The sequence below is a fragment of the Physeter macrocephalus genome, chromosome 3 (assembly GCF_002837175.3).
Source record: "Physeter macrocephalus isolate SW-GA chromosome 3, ASM283717v5, whole genome shotgun sequence".
Taxonomy (NCBI): Eukaryota; Metazoa; Chordata; class Mammalia; order Artiodactyla; family Physeteridae; genus Physeter; species Physeter macrocephalus.
Genome location: NC_041216.1, coordinates 13999108 through 14021471, shown reverse-complemented (window position 1 = coordinate 14021471; position 22364 = coordinate 13999108). Strand labels below are relative to the sequence as shown.

The following is a 22364-nucleotide window of genomic DNA, read 5'->3' as shown; positions in this document are numbered from 1 at the left end:
ATACTGGGCTTGCCGGCTGACGCCTGAGTTCATATGCTTAACCACCGTGCTTTACTGCCCACCTGGGTGTAGAACACTTAGATTCTGGTCCTAGCTGTGCTTTCTAATTTGTTGGGTAAGTTTGCCCACCTATAAAATGGAATGGAGAAGAAAGTCGTTTTGTAAAACTCTGATGTCTAAAGGATCAGAGGGTCTGTTCTCAAATGGTTTCTTGCATTGTATCGGCCCCAGTGGTCCCCTCCCCACCACAGAAAGGTTTGGAGCCATCCAGGAAGACAGTTTAGGGCTTAATGGGGGGAATCCAATGGAGCAGAAGCAGAAAGCCTGCAGAAGAGAGGACACACACACATGCACACTGCGTCACACCCAGCAGCTCCTCCAGCCTGCATTGTGATCGCCCCAGGCTCAGCCCTGCTTCCCTGGATTACTGATTGAGGTGATTCTTCACCAGCGCCATTAAGGCGACCAATCTATGGTCATCAAATAGCTCTGGTGCCATTCCCAGAGCACTTCCTATCTACCAGGTGCCATTCTGACTACAAGGTCCAATGGATCCAGTCAGTCCCCTTCTCAAGGGTCTCCTGGGGAAGACAGACATGTAAACAGCTAATGCTAATGCAAGTACACATGAATATGCAATAGGCAGAAACAGCCTTCGTGCTCTGGGAGCAAAGAGGGAGGATTTGCTGGAAACCCTGAAAGTGGTGTAGAGAGTGGGGCAAGGGTGAGCGTAGGGGAAGCAACTCTGCTGAAGGAACAGTGTGAGCAAAGACATGAGGTATGAAGTGCAGGGCTCTTTCTCTGAAGGGCAAACAGGGCAGTGAGGTTAAATCCAAGCACGTCCCAAGGGAGACAGGGAGATGAGGGTGGAAAAGAAGGTTGGGGTTGGGGCCAGACCATGGGGGCCTTGAATGCCAGGATGAGGAGTGAGATGGCCTGGGGAAGGAAGTGTGTGAGCCCTGGGGACTTTTACATGGGGCCAACTGAGAGGGTGTCCTGACTCATACCAGGAGAGGACGTGCCCTGAGTTCACCCTTCAAACAAGCAGCATCTTACCCTTGAAGCTTTCCCAGCTTGACTGCTTCCAGCTCTGCCATCCTTCCCTCCCCCAGCCAGTCGTATAAGTGGATCCAGATGGTCATTCCTATTTTAGGTTGGGGTGTGTGTTGGGGGAGGGGTAGCTATGAGCTCTATCAATCCTTTCCTGAGCTCTGTTAGAGGAGCTTCTTCCAGGACCCTGCTGTGATCCTCTGAGCCTGGAAGGGATTGTTAGTCTTTGATGGCGATTTCCCATCTGTCTGTGGGTGATAGGGGTGGCAGCAGCCCAGGAGGCAAGGGCAGAGGCCAGGGAAGCTTTAACATTGGGTAGGAGAACCTAGGTGACGTGTACATGAGGGAGGGGGTCCTGTGAATGGGCTGCGAAGGGGAACAAGCCTGGGAGAGAGGCTCCAGAGGAGTCAGAGAAAGAGCTGGCTTCTCCCTCCAGGTACCTGGCCCTCCTCATGCCCCTGCTTCTGCAGCTGCCTAGGCCAAGGAGCTAGGGCTCTGGTCAGACCCTACTGAGCACTGTGCCTACCAACATCCATGAGTCCCTTAAAAATCTTGGGGCGGGCCTCCCTGGTGGCGCAGTGGTTGAGAGTCCGCCTGCCGATGCAGGGGACGTGGGTTCGTGCCCCAGTCCAGGACGTGCCCTGCACGTCCGGAGCCTGTGCTCCGCAACGGGAGAGGCCACAACAGTGAGAGGCCCGCGTACCTCAAAAAAAAAAAAAAAAATCTTGGGGCACTGCAAGGTAGCAGCTGACAAGCTAGGTTCCTGCTCTCAGACTGTCTATAGCTAGCATATGATACATACCAAGCTATAACTATTTGCCATTCATTCAGTTTAGCAAATATTAAGTAAATGCTATGTGCTAGACACTACTAGGCATTGGGTTTACAAAAGTGAACAAGACAAATACAGTGTCTGCCCTCAAGGAGTTTCCAGCCTAGTAGGGGAGTCCAACAATACACAGCCACAAATGTGCTACAAAGGAAAAGAACAAGGTATTCCTTGTTCCAATTTAGATAGGGAGGACAAGGAAGAGCTCTCTGAGAAAGTGACATTTAATCTGCTACTTGAAGGATGAATGAACATTACCCAGTTTTGGAGGGAGAAAGGGCATTTCAGGCAGAAGGGAACAGTGTGTGCCAAGTCCATGGGGTATACAAGAGCATGGCACATGAGAGGAACTGAAAAGAGGCTCTAGGACAGTGAACAAGTTAAAAAAAAAAAAAAAAAAGGGCATGATGCAGGGCCTTGTAAGCATGGTATATCTGTGTTTTATCCAAAGTACAATGGGAAACCACTGAAGTACTAAATGTGGTACTTGTGTTAGTACAACCAAATTTGTGGCAGGCCCTAAGAAAGACTGACTTTGGTTGTGTATTCATCCCTACAAACAATAAATGTTTAGAGGGCACCCACCAGCCCTTTGCTAGAATTATGGGTTGACAGTGATGGTAGAGGAATGTCTAAGGTATAGACCTTCCTCAGAGACCTTCCTCCAGAAGAGATGAGACAGCTATAGTGATTGAATCAAGACGTGATTTATTCATTCAACAAACAGGTACTGCACACTTAAACTATTCCATACATGTGCCAGATGCTGGTTGTTGCCCATCAAGGATCACACACATGGGTCACAGGAGAGGCATAAACGTACTCAAAGAATTTTGAGTGGGTTAGAATCATTTTCAGCTGTGGTATCTGTGAGGCCTTTATAAAACATCCAGTCATTCTGTAAATCAGTAAACATCTAGTGGGCATCTGCTCTGCACTAGGAACAGTGCTAGCTACTGAAATTAAGGACCTTAGAGTTCCATAACAGAGATAGACATACCCCCCCAAATGCATTAAAATATTAGGTGCTAAAAACAGGAGAGCAGGCTTTCTATAGATCAGTGTTGAGGGAGGGTAATGCAATGGAAGAAAAACCTTCCCAAAAAGGCATATCTCCCACCTTCCTCAGCGGATTTATCCATACCTCCCACTAGCATGATTTTTAGCTGCTGCCTTCCTTCTTCGTCCCCCCATTTTCCCTTCCCACCCCAGCAGATTCCATTTTCTTTGCCTATCTTGGCATCCGTAAAAAAGCCCAAAGAATCCAAGATTTGAGCCTGGCTTCTTTATATTTACAGTGTGTGATCTCAGACAATTACTTTAACTTCCCTGAGCCTCAGTTTTCCCATTTGTACAATGAAGGGATCGGATCACATCTAAGGCTTGTGATCTACTCCAGCCAAGGTGATATTCACACTCCTGCACAGTGCTCTGCAAGGCCCTTCTTTCTTTGCACGGCTGCACGCATCCCTCCACCCCCATGCCGGAGCCACCTGGCAAACATCAAGGCTCAGCTCAAATATCTTCAGGCAAGTTTCCCCTATTTCTGCACACACGCCACACACTGTTTTAGTCTATCCTTCCTTTATGCTACCACTACCTCGCAAGAGACCACAGAATGAAAAAGGGAGAGAGACTTGGGTTTGAGTCGTGGCCACTTACCTCACCTCTTAAGCCTCAGCTTCTCACTTGTAACGAGGGAAATACCTAAATTCGCATGTCTAAGCAGTTTATGGGGATTAAAAACAATGTATGTCAAGTCAAGTGCGTGGCACCTAAGTCGCGCTCAATAAATGGAGACTGTACCACACCTCTTAGGAGCCCTCAGCGTACTTAATTACAGAGTTCTAGGTCAGTCTCCCGCGCTAGACTGCGCGCTGCCTGAGGGCATCCCTTCCGCTGCGGTTCAGTGCTAGCGCGAACCCCCGAGGCTGGCGGGCGCCGAAGGAGGTGGGCCGGGCCAAGAAGGACGCGGCTCCTATTCCCGGCGGGAAGGCCAAGCCTGGCGGACCCCACCTTCGGGAAGTGACGCCACCGAGCGACCGGCGCTGGATCACGGGCAGGCCGGAGCGGGGCGCGCGCAGCATGGCGGAAGCGGAAGGGAGTTCGCCACTCCTGTTGCCGCCGCCGCCGCCACCCCCGCTCGGGATGGCGGAAGTGGAGGCGCCGACGGCGGCCGAGACGGACAAGAAGCAGTTTAGCTGTGCTGGCGGCGGCGTCATGGACGTGGAGCGGAGCCGCTTCCCTTACTGCGTGGTGTGGACGCCCATCCCTGTGCTCACGTGAGTCTCCTCCGGCGTCCGCTCGGGGACGGGGAGAGCCGGGCCCGCGCGGCGTCCTCCGGCGGCCCGGGGCCAGCTTCCGGCCCCGACACACAGCAAACCCTTCCCGTGGGTCCGGGGTTCACCAGTACCCCGCCACCCGCGCGGTGCCAGCTCTGCTGGTGAATGGGACAAGCTCCCCTCCCTCATTACACCTGGTCTGATCTGAGAGAAAGACAGTTGTTGACCGCCGAAAGGTTCTGAGGCTGGGAAGCTAAGGACCTGTGGGCGTACAGAAAAGGGGCCCCTAACTGGGTGTGAGAGAGACATCTTCATTCACTCACTGGCTTATTCATTCGCTAAACAAATGATTGCTGGTCACTTCCTATACGCAAGACATCCTTCTGGGTCTGGAGGCAAGAGTGGGAGTTTGATTGGGACCACACCGACTCCTGGGATGTCGTCATTGGAAGGGCCCCCAGAGATCTGGGAGTCCAACCCTTTGTCTCACAGATGAGGCTGAAGATCACACACCATCTCAGATGCAAAGCGCATTTAGGTCCCAGGCTGTCTGCCTCCCAGACCATGGTTCTTTCTATGGCATCAGCCTTTGTCAGAAGAGAAAGCAGGTGCTCCAATACTGCTGGCGCCTTTTAGCAAGGAGCTTGGGGACGGGGAGGGGGGAGTAGGGAGCTGGTTTGCCCTCGTGCTTCAGCCTTAACAGCTGATAATAACCACTCCTCACAGTGCTGGACAGTTGGCCAAGCTCTTTCACACCCATTTTCTCTGAATTCCACAGCCACTTTCTAAGGCAGGAATTATATTCTTGAATGATGAATTTGTACCATTAAATGTCTTGATCATGTTCACATGACAGTAAGCAGAAGCATCCCAAACTCCGTTTTCTGACTCCATAACTTGCTCTCATTCGACTACATCCTGTCCCCTCTCACCTGACGAATAGATGTGTTCCTGTATCAAAAACAGCCAAGTGGTGTGGAGAAGGGATCATTTTTGTCCTTATATGTTTCTGATCCTAAAATGAACTTAATTCTTGTGTTATGTTAAAATACTTCAGTTGTTCTGTTTTCAAATGCTTATGCATTTGTTTTAAGAACACCCAAGTCTTGGACTTCCCTGGTGGCGCAGTGGTTAAGAATCTGCCTGCCGGTGCAGGGGACACAGGTTCGATCCCTGGTCCTGGAAGATACCACATGCCGCGGAGCAACTAAGCCCTTGCGCCACAACTACTGAACCTGTGCTCTAGAGCCGGGAACCTAACTACTGAGCCCACATGCCTTGAGCCCAGACTCTGCAACAAAGAGACGCCACCGCAACGAAGAGTAGCCCCCACTCACCGCAACTAGAGAAAGCCCGTGCGCAGCAACGAAGACCCGACGCGGCCAAAAATAAATAAGTAAATAAATTTATAATTAAAAAAAGAACACCCAAGTGTGAGTCCTTTCAAAATAAAATTTTAAGAAAGTGTTTTCATTGATTAATTCAGTATTTTTTTTTAAATAAATTTATTTATTTATTTATTTTTGTCTGTGTTGGGTCTTCGTTGCTGCATGCGGGCTTTCTCTAGTTGCCGCGAACGGGGGCTACTCTTCGTTGTGGCGCGCGGGCTTCTCATTGCGGTGGCTTCTCTTGTTGCGGAGCACGGGCTCTAGGCGCACAGACTTCAGTAGTTGTGGCTCCCGGGCTCTAGAGCGCAGGCTCCATAGTTGTGGCACACGGGCTTAGTTGCTCCACAGCATGTGGGATCTTCCCGGACCAGGGCTCGAACCCATGTCTCCTGCATTGGCAGGCGGATTCTTAACCACTGCACCACCAGGGAAGTCTCTCAGTATTCTTTTTAACACACCTGCTAAGTGACTCCAATGGGCCTAGAATAGTTCTAGGTGGTACGAATATACAGTGGTGAGTAAAGCAGATATGATCCTTGTTCTCACAGAGTTTAAATCAAGGTAGAAGGAGATAGACAGTAAACAAGTAAACTAATAAAAGAACTGATAGTGAATCGTGCTATGAAGAAAGTAGAATGTTAATGTGAGAATAACTGGGAGGGAATGTATTGGTTTTGCTAAAACCTGTCTTATTATCCTGAGATCTCTTTGGGTTTTCCCTGTTCTCAAAAACACGTTTGTGGAGTCCGCTGCTCTTCAGAGAGCTGGTAGCAACATTGAGTGGAGGCACCACGATCCCCAGTCATCTGGGCCGGAAGCAGCACACACCCCATTTCCATTCAGATCTATTTACAGGTGTTCATAAGATGAATAAGGCCTACTGCCCCATCAGAAGGCTCATGTTCCCATCAAAGGACTCGCCTTCCAGCAGGAGAGAGAGAGACAGGTGAACTCACCATTGTAGTGCATTGTGGTGATTGCTGACCTAGAATGCGGAGCTAGGAATAGATGTGGCACAAGGAACTGTCATTGATTTTGGAGGTGGGGGGCAGGGATCAGAGAGGAGGAAACTGAATCCAGAGATCTGTCTGTCCCCTCAAAAGTGTTGATAATTTTGCATGAAAAGCCTGTTAACAACTGTTGCTACTACTAAAAACAGCAAAGATTGGGTACTTACTCTGTTCTGGGCTCTGTTCTAAACATTTTATATTCATTGTCTCATTCAGTCCTTTTATCAATGTAATGAAAATAGATACTGTCATCCTCACTTTATTGATGAGGAAATAAAGGCTTAGAAGCCAGCATAGGGCTTTTTCCACTGAAATAGTCTACCTATACCAGGTAGAGCTCCAGAGTCAATAACTCCTTCATTCAGTAAATAGTTCTTGAGGACCTATTATGTACTAGGTCTGAGTAGACAGTAGTCCACAAAGCAGCTTTGGAGCTTGCCTTCATGGAGCTTCCAGACTGACAAATACTTTGAGAGTTTCTTCTCTGGAGTTTCCCCAGGCGCAGACTCTTCTGTTGTCTCCAGCCTTTATTCTAACTTCCGGCGAAGCCGTGGTATGTGCAGTATTGGTCAAACCCAGACCTTCTCCCCAACCAGATGAGAGGAATTGAGGGTGGGAGGAGGAGATGGGTCTTGAGATTAGGGCCTGAGAAGCCAGAGGAGCTACTTTCCCATAGTTCTGAGTGTCCATCCTGTGGCCACTGTGAGTCTAAAGCAACTTATTGTACGCCAGCCAGTCCAGCCAATCAGATAGCAAGTATTTATTGTACACCTCATGATAACAACATTGGGCAACTACCAAGTGCAAGGAAGTGTCATAGCATTTTGCAGGCATATCCTGTTTGGTCCTCACAGTCACCTCCCAAAACAAAGTCAAGACTCAACCCAGGTCTGACCTCAGAGCCTGACTCCACTCTTAAATGCATAATATTCATCCATGCATCATTTAGTCAATGACTGCTTAGCTCCAGCTATGTGCCAGGCACTGCCCTGGGGGCTACTGTAATCAATAAGAGAAAATCCCTGCTCTCTCTCGGAGTTTACTGTACTAGAGGGGAAAGACAGTAACCATATAAGTAAACAAGATGATTGCAGATAACAGTAGATACTATGACGAGATTAAAGCAGAGTAATGGGATCTGGGGTGCCTGGGGTTGTGTGTGGCTACTCTAGAAGGCACTGTCAAGGGAAACCTCCAAAGTTGACCGTTGAGCTGAGGCCTAAATGATGAGAAGCAGCCAGCTATGTGAAGCTCTAGAAGAGTGTCTGGGACGAAGGCAAATGTAAAAAAAAAAAAGCATCGAGGTGGGAGGATTTGGTGTGTCTGACGAACCAGAAGTGGGCAGTGTAGCTAGAGAGAAGAGTGAGGTGACCTCAAGGAATAAGCAGGGCCAGACTGTTGGAAGGAGTTTGGAGTGTAAGTGTAATAGGAAGCCCGTAATGGATGTTAAAGCAAGGGAATGACAGAATCTGGATCATGTTCTTAAAAGACCACTCTGGGGAATTCCCTGGCCGTCCAGTAAGGTTGGGACTCGGCGCTTTCACTGCCGGGGGCCGGGCTTCAATCCCTGGTCCGGGAACAGATCCCGCAAGCCATGCGGCACAGCCAAAAACAAAAAGACCACTCTGGCCCCACCGTCCTTTCAGGTGCTCAAGCTGCAGACCTGGAAGAGCTCTATCCTATCGTCATAAAACTGCCCAGTCTTCCTTTTAAAGGTCTTCTCAAGCCATCTGCTTCTCACCTGACCAGTACTCTGGTCAGGATCACCATCATCTCTTGCCAGTATTCCAGAACAGCCTCTGAACTCCTGTCCCCCTCCCATTCTCCAGGCACATGCAGCACTTTGCTGCCTTGGAGTTTTGCTTTCTGCGTGTCAACATCCTGTGCTTTCACAGGTCAAGGTTAAAAGTTACCTCCTGTGTGAAGTCTTTGCTGACTCTGCCCCAGCCCTATGTAATTGTTTCCTTGGGCTATATCTCTGTGGCTTTTGCCTCCACCTCCCAGCAGGCAGCCTTCAAATCAGCACTTGGCTGCTGGCCCTGGGAGTCCTTTTTTCTTTTTTTCCCTGTGAGTCCTTCTTAAACTGGATCAGTCTCTCCAGCACCTAGTTCCTGTAGAGCCACGGTTCTCAGACTACAGACAGATCCGGAGTTCCTATGCGTTTTGCATATCGGGGTCCAACTGAGATTTGGGTTTTCTTTAATGCCCATGGCTTTTAAAAATTCAAACTTTCGACTCCCCTGGTGGTGCAGTGGTTAAGAATCCGCCTGCCAATGCAGGGGACACGGGTTCTATCCCTGGTCCGGGAAGATCCCACATGCCGCGGAGCAACTGAGCCTATGTGCCACAACTACTGAGCCTGTGCTCCAGAGCCCGTGAGCCACAACTACTGAGCCTGCACACCACAACTACTGAAGCCCGTGTGCTAGAGCCGTGCCCCGCAACAAGAGAAGCCACCACGATGAGAAGAGAAGCCCGCGCACCACAACGAAAAGGTAGTCCCCGCTCGCCACAACTAGAGAAAGCCTGCGTGCAGCAACGACGACTGAACACAGCCAAAAAAGATAAAAATTAGAATTTAAAAAAAAAATCAAACTTTCAGTTTCTGGAATACATCGTGCTTTTGTCCTGATCTCTACCCTTGCACACATTGTTTCTTCATCATTTCCTCAGAGGAGCCTCCTGAACCCCACCCCCACCCCAATGCACGTGTGCGCACCCCCCACACACACGCTGGTTTAAGTGCCCCCCAACATTTTTTTAAAAACTTTTAAATTGAGGTATAACATGTACCATAAAGTGTAAAAATCTTAAGTACACGGCTCAATGAATTTTGCATGTGTGTGCACTCATGTCACTCAGGTCAAGAGAGAGGACGTTTCCAGTATCCAGTGGGCTCCTTTGTGCCAGTCAGTTCTGCCACAGATAACCCCTCTTCTGCCCTCCAGCACAATAGATTAGTTTTGCCTTTTCTTGAACTTCACATAAACAGAATAATATGCATGCACTTTTGTGTAAGTTTTCGTTTACTCTGCCGTGTATATGTGAGAATCCGTGTTGTGCGTACCAGTTTATTATTTTTCACTGTTACCTGCTATTTCACTGTATGACTATACCCCAATTTACTTACCCATTTTACTATTGTTGGACATTTGGATTATTTCTAGGTTTTTTTAATCAACTTTATTGGGATGTAATTCACATACAATAAAGTGCATACATTTTAAGTGTGCGGTTCAGTGAATTTTGACAACTGTTGTTTCCAGCTATTTTTTAATAAAGGTGCTGTGAACATTCTTGTCCACGGCTTTGGTGGACACAAGCATTTGTTTCTGTTGGGTGTATACTCTGAAGTGGAATTGCTGAGGTAGAGGGTGTGGTACCAGTTTTCGAAAGCTGTGGAAACAATTTATTCTCCCGGCAGCAGTGAGAAGAGAGTTCCAGTTGCCCCACCTCCTCACCACGCTCAGTGTTGCCGTCCTTTGAGTGTAGCTGTTCTGTGGGCTGCGCTGATGCCCCGCTCTGCAGTTCACGTGCACTTGCCCCTCTTCTGTACTTCCCCTCCCGCTGCCGCCACCCTAATGGACACTTACCACACAACGTTATATTCATATGCTGTCACTCTGGATGGAGTGTCCCCAGCGTCTGTCTGACTAGCTGAAAGACACCCACAAGCTCTGCCCTTTTCCTGTCCTTTTTTTCACAGGTGGTTTTTCCCCATCATCGGCCACATGGGCATCTGCACATCCACAGGAGTCATTCGGGACTTTGCTGGCCCCTACTTTGTGTCGGTGAGTCCCCATTCTGGCCCCCTCTGGAGGGTTCCAGGGCTCAAGGGGAAAGCTAGCCTATCTTGCCCACAGGCGGCCTTCCTGTCTCCCCAATGTGCAGGAGAATGCAGATGCCATGCAGTCCTGGTCCGGCCATCTGGTTCTCACCAGTGTTTGACCCCTTTCCCCCTTCTCTTGCTTCCAGGACAGGCCAGGAGGGCAGTGTGGCCAGAAGGATTCTTAAGTAACTGAACCAGCCCTTTGCCCACCCCGGGGGTACCAAGACATGGGTAGGGTTAGAGGCAAGAGTGGAGAGTCAGACCATCCTGGTTCCTTGGTCCAAGAACCAAGTGTCTGGACCTTCAGAAGGTGGGAGTCACAAGGCAGGGGCACAGGGGAGGCTGACATGGTTCCCTGGGTGTGGCCATGGAGAAGAGGGGGCGGACCTTCTAGAATGAACCAGCTGTGTTCTCAGGTCTGTTCCCTGGGGATGTTCCCGAGATAGGGCAGTGGGCTTACTCCAGATGAGCAGGCAGCATCCTGCCTATTTCGAGGTTGCAGCTTCCTCTCCATCAGAGGCTGGGATGAATGGGTGTGGTGGCACCAACCTGTTTATTTTCATATTTGTCATGATTGTCTTAACACCACAAACGTCTTTCATACCCATTACTTTCACTGTCATATACATGTATGATAATTCATCTTTGACCAGCTCTGTCAGCAGATTCTGAACCCAGAATCTGTCCCTCTGTAACTCCTGTACCCCACATCTTGTGTGGCAGGTCTAGGACTTGGCTAAAACATCCCCCTCGTAGCAGGCCTCTTGAGGCCCAACCGCTGTTTCTACCCCACTCACCCCAACCCACCCCGCGTCCTGCTTTGACTGCAGTCACACTGCCAGATTCTGTGTGGGCCACCACTGTCGGGTCAGGAGGTCAGAGGGTGTCCTCATTCACACCATGAAGGAAACCACTTCCCTGTGGACAAAGACCAGAGATTGACCAGAGAACCTGGAGAAAACAAGGCCCAGAGAGGGTGAGAGAATTACTTGGCAGCCACAGAGAGGGCAGTCATGGCTGTACCCCAAGTCTTTGGTCTCTGGGTGCAGTGCTCTGTGCACTCCTGCCACACTGCCTTCTTCACACAGAAGAGCTGCTGCTGGCCCTTCAGATATCCCGCCATCCCCAGAGCAGGGCCCGGGCCCCACTTCTGCCTACCCACTTTACCTCCTTCTAAGTCACGACACTTCCACCACCAACCCAGGTCTGTCTGCTGGGCTGGATGCAGGTTCCCCACTGACCTCTGCTCTTGTCCCTCAACAGGAAGACAACATGGCCTTCGGGAAGCCTGCCAAGTAAGTGATGAACATCCATGTGATTGGCCCTAGAGCCAGGTTCCTCCTGCCTGGAGCAGCAGGCCAGGCCTTCTGGGGCACAGCAGGAGCCAGCAGCCTGAGGATGGGGTGAAGGGGGGCAGCCAGGGTCTACCAGAGCATCTGACCTTGTACCACACATCTCCTGCTCCAGTCCCTGGCTGGGTCCTTTATCCGCAGGCCATCTAGGCCTTGCCTCAGCCCTGCAAGGTCGTGTTTTCAGCTCCATCGGAAAGGTGAAGATAAGGAAGGGACTTGGTCAAGATCACACAGGAAGTGGCAGAGCTGCGACTCACATGCAGGTCTGTCTCACTCCAAAACCTGGACTCTTTCTCCTGCCCCTCAAAGAACAAACGCGCCATTTAAGGTGTAAAGGAGGCATGGTTTGGAACTCTGCTGGAAAGTTCTGGTTGGAGAGAATAAAGGCAGTTTAGTCTCTCCTGGAGCTGTTGCTGGTTTGCATGGGATTTTTGGACTTCATTTTTTCTGTCTTGGGGGCCCACCTCAGTTGTGGGTCTGGTGACAGTGCCTCAGTCTGCAGTCTGCTCAGAACAGCATCAGATGCTCTGTTGCCCAAGGCAGCATCCAGGAGGGTGGAGCCCAAGGAGGAGTCCCACACAGCATAGGCGGCCTGGAGCTGGGCTCTCCAAACCCTGCTGACTTCCTCAGGCAGGTGGAAATGTGAGCCAGGGGCCTCTGGTCTGGGTGTCTGCTGCCAGACTGCTCCTCAGCGAGAGTTGTAAGGACACCCGTTTCCAGGCAGGAACCCCTGAGCAGCTGAAGTCCCGGCCACGGCGGTTTCTTACTGGTCCAGTCTGTAGGCCTCCTGTTGCCGCCGCCGCCGCCACCCCCGCTCGGGATGGCGGAAGTGGAGGCGCCGACGGCGGCCGAGACGGACAAGAAGCAGTTTAGCTGTGCTGGCGGCGGCGTCATGGACGTGGAGCGGAGCCGCTTCCCTTACTGCGTGGTGTGGACGCCCATCCCTGTGCTCACGTGAGTCTCCTCCGGCGTCCGCTCGGGGACGGGGAGAGCCGGGCCCGCGCGGCGTCCTCCGGCGGCCCGGGGCCAGCTTCCGGCCCCGACACACAGCAAACCCTTCCCGTGGGTCCGGGGTTCACCAGTACCCCGCCACCCGCGCGGTGCCAGCTCTGCTGGTGAATGGGACAAGCTCCCCTCCCTCATTACACCTGGTCTGATCTGAGAGAAAGACAGTTGTTGACCGCCGAAAGGTTCTGAGGCTGGGAAGCTAAGGACCTGTGGGCGTACAGAAAAGGGGCCCCTAACTGGGTGTGAGAGAGACATCTTCATTCACTCACTGGCTTATTCATTCGCTAAACAAATGATTGCTGGTCACTTCCTATACGCAAGACATCCTTCTGGGTCTGGAGGCAAGAGTGGGAGTTTGATTGGGACCACACCGACTCCTGGGATGTCGTCATTGGAAGGGCCCCCAGAGATCTGGGAGTCCAACCCTTTGTCTCACAGATGAGGCTGAAGATCACACACCATCTCAGATGCAAAGCGCATTTAGGTCCCAGGCTGTCTGCCTCCCAGACCATGGTTCTTTCTATGGCATCAGCCTTTGTCAGAAGAGAAAGCAGGTGCTCCAATACTGCTGGCGCCTTTTAGCAAGGAGCTTGGGGACGGGGAGGGGGGAGTAGGGAGCTGGTTTGCCCTCGTGCTTCAGCCTTAACAGCTGATAATAACCACTCCTCACAGTGCTGGACAGTTGGCCAAGCTCTTTCACACCCATTTTCTCTGAATTCCACAGCCACTTTCTAAGGCAGGAATTATATTCTTGAATGATGAATTTGTACCATTAAATGTCTTGATCATGTTCACATGACAGTAAGCAGAAGCATCCCAAACTCCGTTTTCTGACTCCATAACTTGCTCTCATTCGACTACATCCTGTCCCCTCTCACCTGACGAATAGATGTGTTCCTGTATCAAAAACAGCCAAGTGGTGTGGAGAAGGGATCATTTTTGTCCTTATATGTTTCTGATCCTAAAATGAACTTAATTCTTGTGTTATGTTAAAATACTTCAGTTGTTCTGTTTTCAAATGCTTATGCATTTGTTTTAAGAACACCCAAGTCTTGGACTTCCCTGGTGGCGCAGTGGTTAAGAATCTGCCTGCCGGTGCAGGGGACACAGGTTCGATCCCTGGTCCTGGAAGATACCACATGCCGCGGAGCAACTAAGCCCTTGCGCCACAACTACTGAACCTGTGCTCTAGAGCCGGGAACCTAACTACTGAGCCCACATGCCTTGAGCCCAGACTCTGCAACAAAGAGACGCCACCGCAACGAAGAGTAGCCCCCACTCACCGCAACTAGAGAAAGCCCGTGCGCAGCAACGAAGACCCGACGCGGCCAAAAATAAATAAGTAAATAAATTTATAATTAAAAAAAGAACACCCAAGTGTGAGTCCTTTCAAAATAAAATTTTAAGAAAGTGTTTTCATTGATTAATTCAGTATTTTTTTTTTAAATAAATTTATTTATTTATTTATTTTTGTCTGTGTTGGGCCTCCGTTGCTGCATGCGGGCTTTCTCTAGTTGCCGCGAACGGGGGCTACTCTTCGTTGTGGCGCGCGGGCTTCTCATTGCGGTGGCTTCTCTTGTTGCGGAGCACGGGCTCTAGGCGCACAGACTTCAGTAGTTGTGGCTCCCGGGCTCTAGAGCGCAGGCTCCATAGTTGTGGCACACGGGCTTAGTTGCTCCACAGCATGTGGGATCTTCCCGGACCAGGGCTCGAACCCATGTCTCCTGCATTGGCAGGCGGATTCTTAACCACTGCACCACCAGGGAAGTCTCTCAGTATTCTTTTTAACACACCTGCTAAGTGACTCCAATGGGCCTAGAATAGTTCTAGGTGGTACGAATATACAGTGGTGAGTAAAGCAGATATGATCCTTGTTCTCACAGAGTTTAAATCAAGGTAGAAGGAGATAGACAGTAAACAAGTAAACTAATAAAAGAACTGATAGTGAATCGTGCTATGAAGAAAGTAGAATGTTAATGTGAGAATAACTGGGAGGGAATGTATTGGTTTTGCTAAAACCTGTCTTATTATCCTGAGATCTCTTTGGGTTTTCCCTGTTCTCAAAAACACGTTTGTGGAGTCCGCTGCTCTTCAGAGAGCTGGTAGCAACATTGAGTGGAGGCACCACGATCCCCAGTCATCTGGGCCGGAAGCAGCACACACCCCATTTCCATTCAGATCTATTTACAGGTGTTCATAAGATGAATAAGGCCTACTGCCCCATCAGAAGGCTCATGTTCCCATCAAAGGACTCGCCTTCCAGCAGGAGAGAGAGAGACAGGTGAACTCACCATTGTAGTGCATTGTGGTGATTGCTGACCTAGAATGCGGAGCTAGGAATAGATGTGGCACAAGGAACTGTCATTGATTTTGGAGGTGGGGGGCAGGGATCAGAGAGGAGGAAACTGAATCCAGAGATCTGTCTGTCCCCTCAAAAGTGTTGATAATTTTGCATGAAAAGCCTGTTAACAACTGTTGCTACTACTAAAAACAGCAAAGATTGGGTACTTACTCTGTTCTGGGCTCTGTTCTAAACATTTTATATTCATTGTCTCATTCAGTCCTTTTATCAATGTAATGAAAATAGATACTGTCATCCTCACTTTATTGATGAGGAAATAAAGGCTTAGAAGCCAGCATAGGGCTTTTTCCACTGAAATAGTCTACCTATACCAGGTAGAGCTCCAGAGTCAATAACTCCTTCATTCAGTAAATAGTTCTTGAGGACCTATTATGTACTAGGTCTGAGTAGACAGTAGTCCACAAAGCAGCTTTGGAGCTTGCCTTCATGGAGCTTCCAGACTGACAAATACTTTGAGAGTTTCTTCTCTGGAGTTTCCCCAGGCGCAGACTCTTCTGTTGTCTCCAGCCTTTATTCTAACTTCCGGCGAAGCCGTGGTATGTGCAGTATTGGTCAAACCCAGACCTTCTCCCCAACCAGATGAGAGGAATTGAGGGTGGGAGGAGGAGATGGGTCTTGAGATTAGGGCCTGAGAAGCCAGAGGAGCTACTTTCCCATAGTTCTGAGTGTCCATCCTGTGGCCACTGTGAGTCTAAAGCAACTTATTGTACGCCAGCCAGTCCAGCCAATCAGATAGCAAGTATTTATTGTACACCTCATGATAACAACATTGGGCAACTACCAAGTGCAAGGAAGTGTCATAGCATTTTGCAGGCATATCCTGTTTGGTCCTCACAGTCACCTCCCAAAACAAAGTCAAGACTCAACCCAGGTCTGACCTCAGAGCCTGACTCCACTCTTAAATGCATAATATTCATCCATGCATCATTTAGTCAATGACTGCTTAGCTCCAGCTATGTGCCAGGCACTGCCCTGGGGGCTACTGTAATCAATAAGAGAAAATCCCTGCTCTCTCTCGGAGTTTACTGTACTAGAGGGGAAAGACAGTAACCATATAAGTAAACAAGATGATTGCAGATAACAGTAGATACTATGACGAGATTAAAGCAGAGTAATGGGATCTGGGGTGCCTGGGGTTGTGTGTGGCTACTCTAGAAGGCACTGTCAAGGGAAACCTCCAAAGTTGACCGTTGAGCTGAGGCCTAAATGATGAGAAGCAGCCAGCTATGTGAAGCTCTAGAAGAGTGTCTGGGACGAAGGCAAATGTAAAAAAAAAAAAGCATCGAGGTGGGAGGATTTGGTGTGTCTGACGAACCAGAAGTGGGCAGTGTAGCTAGAGAGAAGAGTGAGGTGACCTCAAGGAATAAGCAGGGCCAGACTGTTGGAAGGAGTTTGGAGTGTAAGTGTAATAGGAAGCCCGTAATGGATGTTAAAGCAAGGGAATGACAGAATCTGGATCATGTTCTTAAAAGACCACTCTGGGGAATTCCCTGGCCGTCCAGTAAGGTTGGGACTCGGCGCTTTCACTGCCGGGGGCCGGGCTTCAATCCCTGGTCCGGGAACAGATCCCGCAAGCCATGCGGCACAGCCAAAAACAAAAAGACCACTCTGGCCCCACCGTCCTTTCAGGTGCTCAAGCTGCAGACCTGGAAGAGCTCTATCCTATCGTCATAAAACTGCCCAGTCTTCCTTTTAAAGGTCTTCTCAAGCCATCTGCTTCTCACCTGACCAGTACTCTGGTCAGGATCACCATCATCTCTTGCCAGTATTCCAGAACAGCCTCTGAACTCCTGTCCCCCTCCCATTCTCCAGGCACATGCAGCACTTTGCTGCCTTGGAGTTTTGCTTTCTGCGTGTCAACATCCTGTGCTTTCACAGGTCAAGGTTAAAAGTTACCTCCTGTGTGAAGTCTTTGCTGACTCTGCCCCAGCCCTATGTAATTGTTTCCTTGGGCTATATCTCTGTGGCTTTTGCCTCCACCTCCCAGCAGGCAGCCTTCAAATCAGCACTTGGCTGCTGGCCCTGGGAGTCCTTTTTTCTTTTTTTCCCTGTGAGTCCTTCTTAAACTGGATCAGTCTCTCCAGCACCTAGTTCCTGTAGAGCCACGGTTCTCAGACTACAGACAGATCCGGAGTTCCTATGCGTTTTGCATATCGGGGTCCAACTGAGATTTGGGTTTTCTTTAATGCCCATGGCTTTTAAAAATTCAAACTTTCGACTCCCCTGGTGGTGCAGTGGTTAAGAATCCGCCTGCCAATGCAGGGGACACGGGTTCTATCCCTGGTCCGGGAAGATCCCACATGCCGCGGAGCAACTGAGCCTATGTGCCACAACTACTGAGCCTGTGCTCCAGAGCCCGTGAGCCACAACTACTGAGCCTGCACACCACAACTACTGAAGCCCGTGTGCTAGAGCCGTGCCCCGCAACAAGAGAAGCCACCACGATGAGAAGAGAAGCCCGCGCACCACAACGAAAAGGTAGTCCCCGCTCGCCACAACTAGAGAAAGCCTGCGTGCAGCAACGACGACTGAACACAGCCAAAAAAGATAAAAATTAGAATTTAAAAAAAAAATCAAACTTTCAGTTTCTGGAATACATCGTGCTTTTGTCCTGATCTCTACCCTTGCACACATTGTTTCTTCATCATTTCCTCAGAGGAGCCTCCTGAACCCCACCCCCACCCCAATGCACGTGTGCGCACCCCCCACACACACGCTGGTTTAAGTGCCCCCCAACATTTTTTTAAAAACTTTTAAATTGAGGTATAACATGTACCATAAAGTGTAAAAATCTTAAGTACACGGCTCAATGAATTTTGCATGTGTGTGCACTCATGTCACTCAGGTCAAGAGAGAGGACGTTTCCAGTATCCAGTGGGCTCCTTTGTGCCAGTCAGTTCTGCCACAGATAACCCCTCTTCTGCCCTCCAGCACAATAGATTAGTTTTGCCTTTTCTTGAACTTCACATAAACAGAATAATATGCATGCACTTTTGTGTAAGTTTTCGTTTACTCTGCCGTGTATATGTGAGAATCCGTGTTGTGCGTACCAGTTTATTATTTTTCACTGTTACCTGCTATTTCACTGTATGACTATACCCCAATTTACTTACCCATTTTACTATTGTTGGACATTTGGATTATTTCTAGGTTTTTTTAATCAACTTTATTGGGATGTAATTCACATACAATAAAGTGCATACATTTTAAGTGTGCGGTTCAGTGAATTTTGACAACTGTTGTTTCCAGCTATTTTTTAATAAAGGTGCTGTGAACATTCTTGTCCACGGCTTTGGTGGACACAAGCATTTGTTTCTGTTGGGTGTATACTCTGAAGTGGAATTGCTGAGGTAGAGGGTGTGGTACCAGTTTTCGAAAGCTGTGGAAACAATTTATTCTCCCGGCAGCAGTGAGAAGAGAGTTCCAGTTGCCCCACCTCCTCACCACGCTCAGTGTTGCCGTCCTTTGAGTGTAGCTGTTCTGTGGGCTGCGCTGATGCCCCGCTCTGCAGTTCACGTGCACTTGCCCCTCTTCTGTACTTCCCCTCCCGCTGCCGCCACCCTAATGGACACTTACCACACAACGTTATATTCATATGCTGTCACTCTGGATGGAGTGTCCCCAGCGTCTGTCTGACTAGCTGAAAGACACCCACAAGCTCTGCCCTTTTCCTGTCCTTTTTTTCACAGGTGGTTTTTCCCCATCATCGGCCACATGGGCATCTGCACATCCACAGGAGTCATTCGGGACTTTGCTGGCCCCTACTTTGTGTCGGTGAGTCCCCATTCTGGCCCCCTCTGGAGGGTTCCAGGGCTCAAGGGGAAAGCTAGCCTATCTTGCCCACAGGCGGCCTTCCTGTCTCCCCAATGTGCAGGAGAATGCAGATGCCATGCAGTCCTGGTCCGGCCATCTGGTTCTCACCAGTGTTTGACCCCTTTCCCCCTTCTCTTGCTTCCAGGACAGGCCAGGAGGGCAGTGTGGCCAGAAGGATTCTTAAGTAACTGAACCAGCCCTTTGCCCACCCCGGGGGTACCAAGACATGGGTAGGGTTAGAGGCAAGAGTGGAGAGTCAGACCATCCTGGTTCCTTGGTCCAAGAACCAAGTGTCTGGACCTTCAGAAGGTGGGAGTCACAAGGCAGGGGCACAGGGGAGGCTGACATGGTTCCCTGGGTGTGGCCATGGAGAAGAGGGGGCGGACCTTCTAGAATGAACCAGCTGTGTTCTCAGGTCTGTTCCCTGGGGATGTTCCCGAGATAGGGCAGTGGGCTTACTCCAGATGAGCAGGCAGCATCCTGCCTATTTCGAGGTTGCAGCTTCCTCTCCATCAGAGGCTGGGATGAATGGGTGTGGTGGCACCAACCTGTTTATTTTCATATTTGTCATGATTGTCTTAACACCACAAACGTCTTTCATACCCATTACTTTCACTGTCATATACATGTATGATAATTCATCTTTGACCAGCTCTGTCAGCAGATTCTGAACCCAGAATCTGTCCCTCTGTAACTCCTGTACCCCACATCTTGTGTGGCAGGTCTAGGACTTGGCTAAAACATCCCCCTCGTAGCAGGCCTCTTGAGGCCCAACCGCTGTTTCTACCCCACTCACCCCAACCCACCCCGCGTCCTGCTTTGACTGCAGTCACACTGCCAGATTCTGTGTGGGCCACCACTGTCGGGTCAGGAGGTCAGAGGGTGTCCTCATTCACACCATGAAGGAAACCACTTCCCTGTGGACAAAGACCAGAGATTGACCAGAGAACCTGGAGAAAACAAGGCCCAGAGAGGGTGAGAGAATTACTTGGCAGCCACAGAGAGGGCAGTCATGGCTGTACCCCAAGTCTTTGGTCTCTGGGTGCAGTGCTCTGTGCACTCCTGCCACACTGCCTTCTTCACACAGAAGAGCTGCTGCTGGCCCTTCAGATATCCCGCCATCCCCAGAGCAGGGCCCGGGCCCCACTTCTGCCTACCCACTTTACCTCCTTCTAAGTCACGACACTTCCACCACCAACCCAGGTCTGTCTGCTGGGCTGGATGCAGGTTCCCCACTGACCTCTGCTCTTGTCCCTCAACAGGAAGACAACATGGCCTTCGGGAAGCCTGCCAAGTAAGTGATGAACATCCATGTGATTGGCCCTAGAGCCAGGTTCCTCCTGCCTGGAGCAGCAGGCCAGGCCTTCTGGGGCACAGCAGGAGCCAGCAGCCTGAGGATGGGGTGAAGGGGGGCAGCCAGGGTCTACCAGAGCATCTGACCTTGTACCACACATCTCCTGCTCCAGTCCCTGGCTGGGTCCTTTATCCGCAGGCCATCTAGGCCTTGCCTCAGCCCTGCAAGGTCGTGTTTTCAGCTCCATCGGAAAGGTGAAGATAAGGAAGGGACTTGGTCAAGATCACACAGGAAGTGGCAGAGCTGCGACTCACATGCAGGTCTGTCTCACTCCAAAACCTGGACTCTTTCTCCTGCCCCTCAAAGAACAAACGCGCCATTTAAGGTGTAAAGGAGGCATGGTTTGGAACTCTGCTGGAAAGTTCTGGTTGGAGAGAATAAAGGCAGTTTAGTCTCTCCTGGAGCTGTTGCTGGTTTGCATGGGATTTTTGGACTTCATTTTTTCTGTCTTGGGGGCCCACCTCAGTTGTGGGTCTGGTGACAGTGCCTCAGTCTGCAGTCTGCTCAGAACAGCATCAGATGCTCTGTTGCCCAAGGCAGCATCCAGGAGGGTGGAGCCCAAGGAGGAGTCCCACACAGCATAGGCGGCCTGGAGCTGGGCTCTCCAAACCCTGCTGACTTCCTCAGGCAGGTGGAAATGTGAGCCAGGGGCCTCTGGTCTGGGTGTCTGCTGCCAGACTGCTCCTCAGCGAGAGTTGTAAGGACACCCGTTTCCAGGCAGGAACCCCTGAGCAGCTGAAGTCCCGGCCACGGCGGTTTCTTACTGGTCCAGTCTGTAGGCTCCTCTGTCAAGCCATTCCCCACATAGCAGCCAGAGGGCGCTCTGACCTCCCAGTACCCCCTGGCCCAAGACCCTTTGGGGTGTACCCGGCCTGAGGTTCACAGACTTTAGCTCCACCAGCTATTTTCCCATTCACCCTAGTCTCCCATGTGGGGAGATGGGGAGAATGCTCTCTGACGGATGAACTCCTCAGGATGACCTTCAAGTCCCCCAGAACGTGGCCCCCCTGCATCTCCAGCCTCACCTTCCAACAACCCTCACCCCGTTCTTCCCTCTGAATCCTCCAGCAGTGCCCAGTGTCTTAATTTCTGGTACACACTGCACAGTTCTGTGCCTCTTCCTCTGTTCAAACTGTTCCCTGTCCCTAGAATATTCACTCCCCATTCTGCGCCTGGCTAATCCTTCCTCCTTCACACTGGACTCAGGTGTCACCCCCAGGAAGGAAGCCCCTCACATCCCCACTGAGTGAGTTCATATCCTGCCCAGGATCCGCGTGGCAGTGGGCATGTCACACTGTTCCAGTTGTCTGCTGTGTGGCCCTTTCCCTGGACTTGGCTCACCCCTGTAGCCTCAGCACCCAGCTCAGGGCCCTGCACAGAGCAGGCATCGGGACATTCGTGGAGCTGAGCCAGTGCCCAGAACCCCTTCTCCCCCCTCAGGTACTGGAAGCTGGACCCTGCTCAGGTATACGCTAGTGGGCCCAGTGCGTGGGACACGGCTGTGCACGACGCTTCTGAGGAATACAAGCACCGCATGGTAGGTGGGCTGCTCCTGAGGGCGAGAACGAGGGTGGGGGGTTTCCCCGCAGCCCATCCTGACCCAGCCCATCCTGCATCTCCAGCACAGTCTCTGCTGTGACAACTGCCACTCACATGTGGCCTTGGCCCTGAACCTGATGCACTACAACAACAGCACCAACTGGAACATGGTGACTCTCTGCTTCTTCTGCCTGCTGTATGGGAAGTACGTCAGGTGCGCTGCCTGTCCCCCTGGCCGCCGCCACCCTCCCCGGGGCCACTCTCCCATGGATCCCAGCAGGGCCATTTCTGGGGTCCTTCGGCCAGCAGGGACAAAGCAGGAAAACAACTAGCTGAGCTCCTGGTGAAGAGGACAGTACTGTCTGAAGCCCAGCTCTGTCCCTTGCTCACTGTGAGATCTCGGGTAGCTGCCTTGGCCTCTCTGAGCTGCAACTGTCCTTGGTAAAATGGAGATAATGATTCTGGCTCCGCAGGGATGCTGCGTGTGTACAGAGCCCTGTGCTCAGGTGCAGTGAACAGGTGGACCCTCAGAAGAGGGTGGGTGACCC

At 50.7% G+C, this 22364-nt stretch overlaps 2 protein-coding genes across 3 annotated transcripts in view; both read left to right on the top strand.

The window, feature by feature from the left end:
* The first annotated feature begins 3948 nt into the window (after window positions 1-3948).
* LOC114483915 (transmembrane protein 222-like) lies at window positions 3949-12488 on the top strand. Of its 2 annotated transcripts, XM_028487501.2 has the most exons (3): window positions 3949-4161; window positions 10266-10350; window positions 11652-12488. In XM_028487501.2, the coding sequence occupies exons 1-3, from the start codon at window positions 3965-3967 to the stop codon at window positions 11685-11687; spliced, it is 318 nt and encodes a 105-aa protein (XP_028343302.1). In that variant the 5' UTR covers window positions 3949-3964; the 3' UTR covers window positions 11688-12488. The 2 variants fall into 2 exon arrangements, with proteins under 2 accessions (XP_028343302.1, XP_054939417.1); XM_055083442.1 differs by lacking the exons at window positions 10266-10350; window positions 11652-12488 and adding an exon at window positions 5256-5585.
* A 45-nt stretch (window positions 12489-12533) lies between these two features.
* The window catches only part of LOC102977959 (transmembrane protein 222), a 17798-nt gene continuing 7967 nt past the window's right edge, over window positions 12534-22364 (top strand). Inside the window, exons 1-5 of the mRNA XM_028488046.2 lie at window positions 12534-12694; window positions 18800-18884; window positions 20186-20217; window positions 21718-21814; window positions 21900-22092. Of these exons, the coding sequence (XP_028343847.1) occupies window positions 12561-12694; window positions 18800-18884; window positions 20186-20217; window positions 21718-21814; window positions 21900-22092 (541 nt within the window). The 5' untranslated portion in view covers window positions 12534-12560. The remainder of the gene's footprint in view (window positions 12695-18799; window positions 18885-20185; window positions 20218-21717; window positions 21815-21899; window positions 22093-22364) is intronic.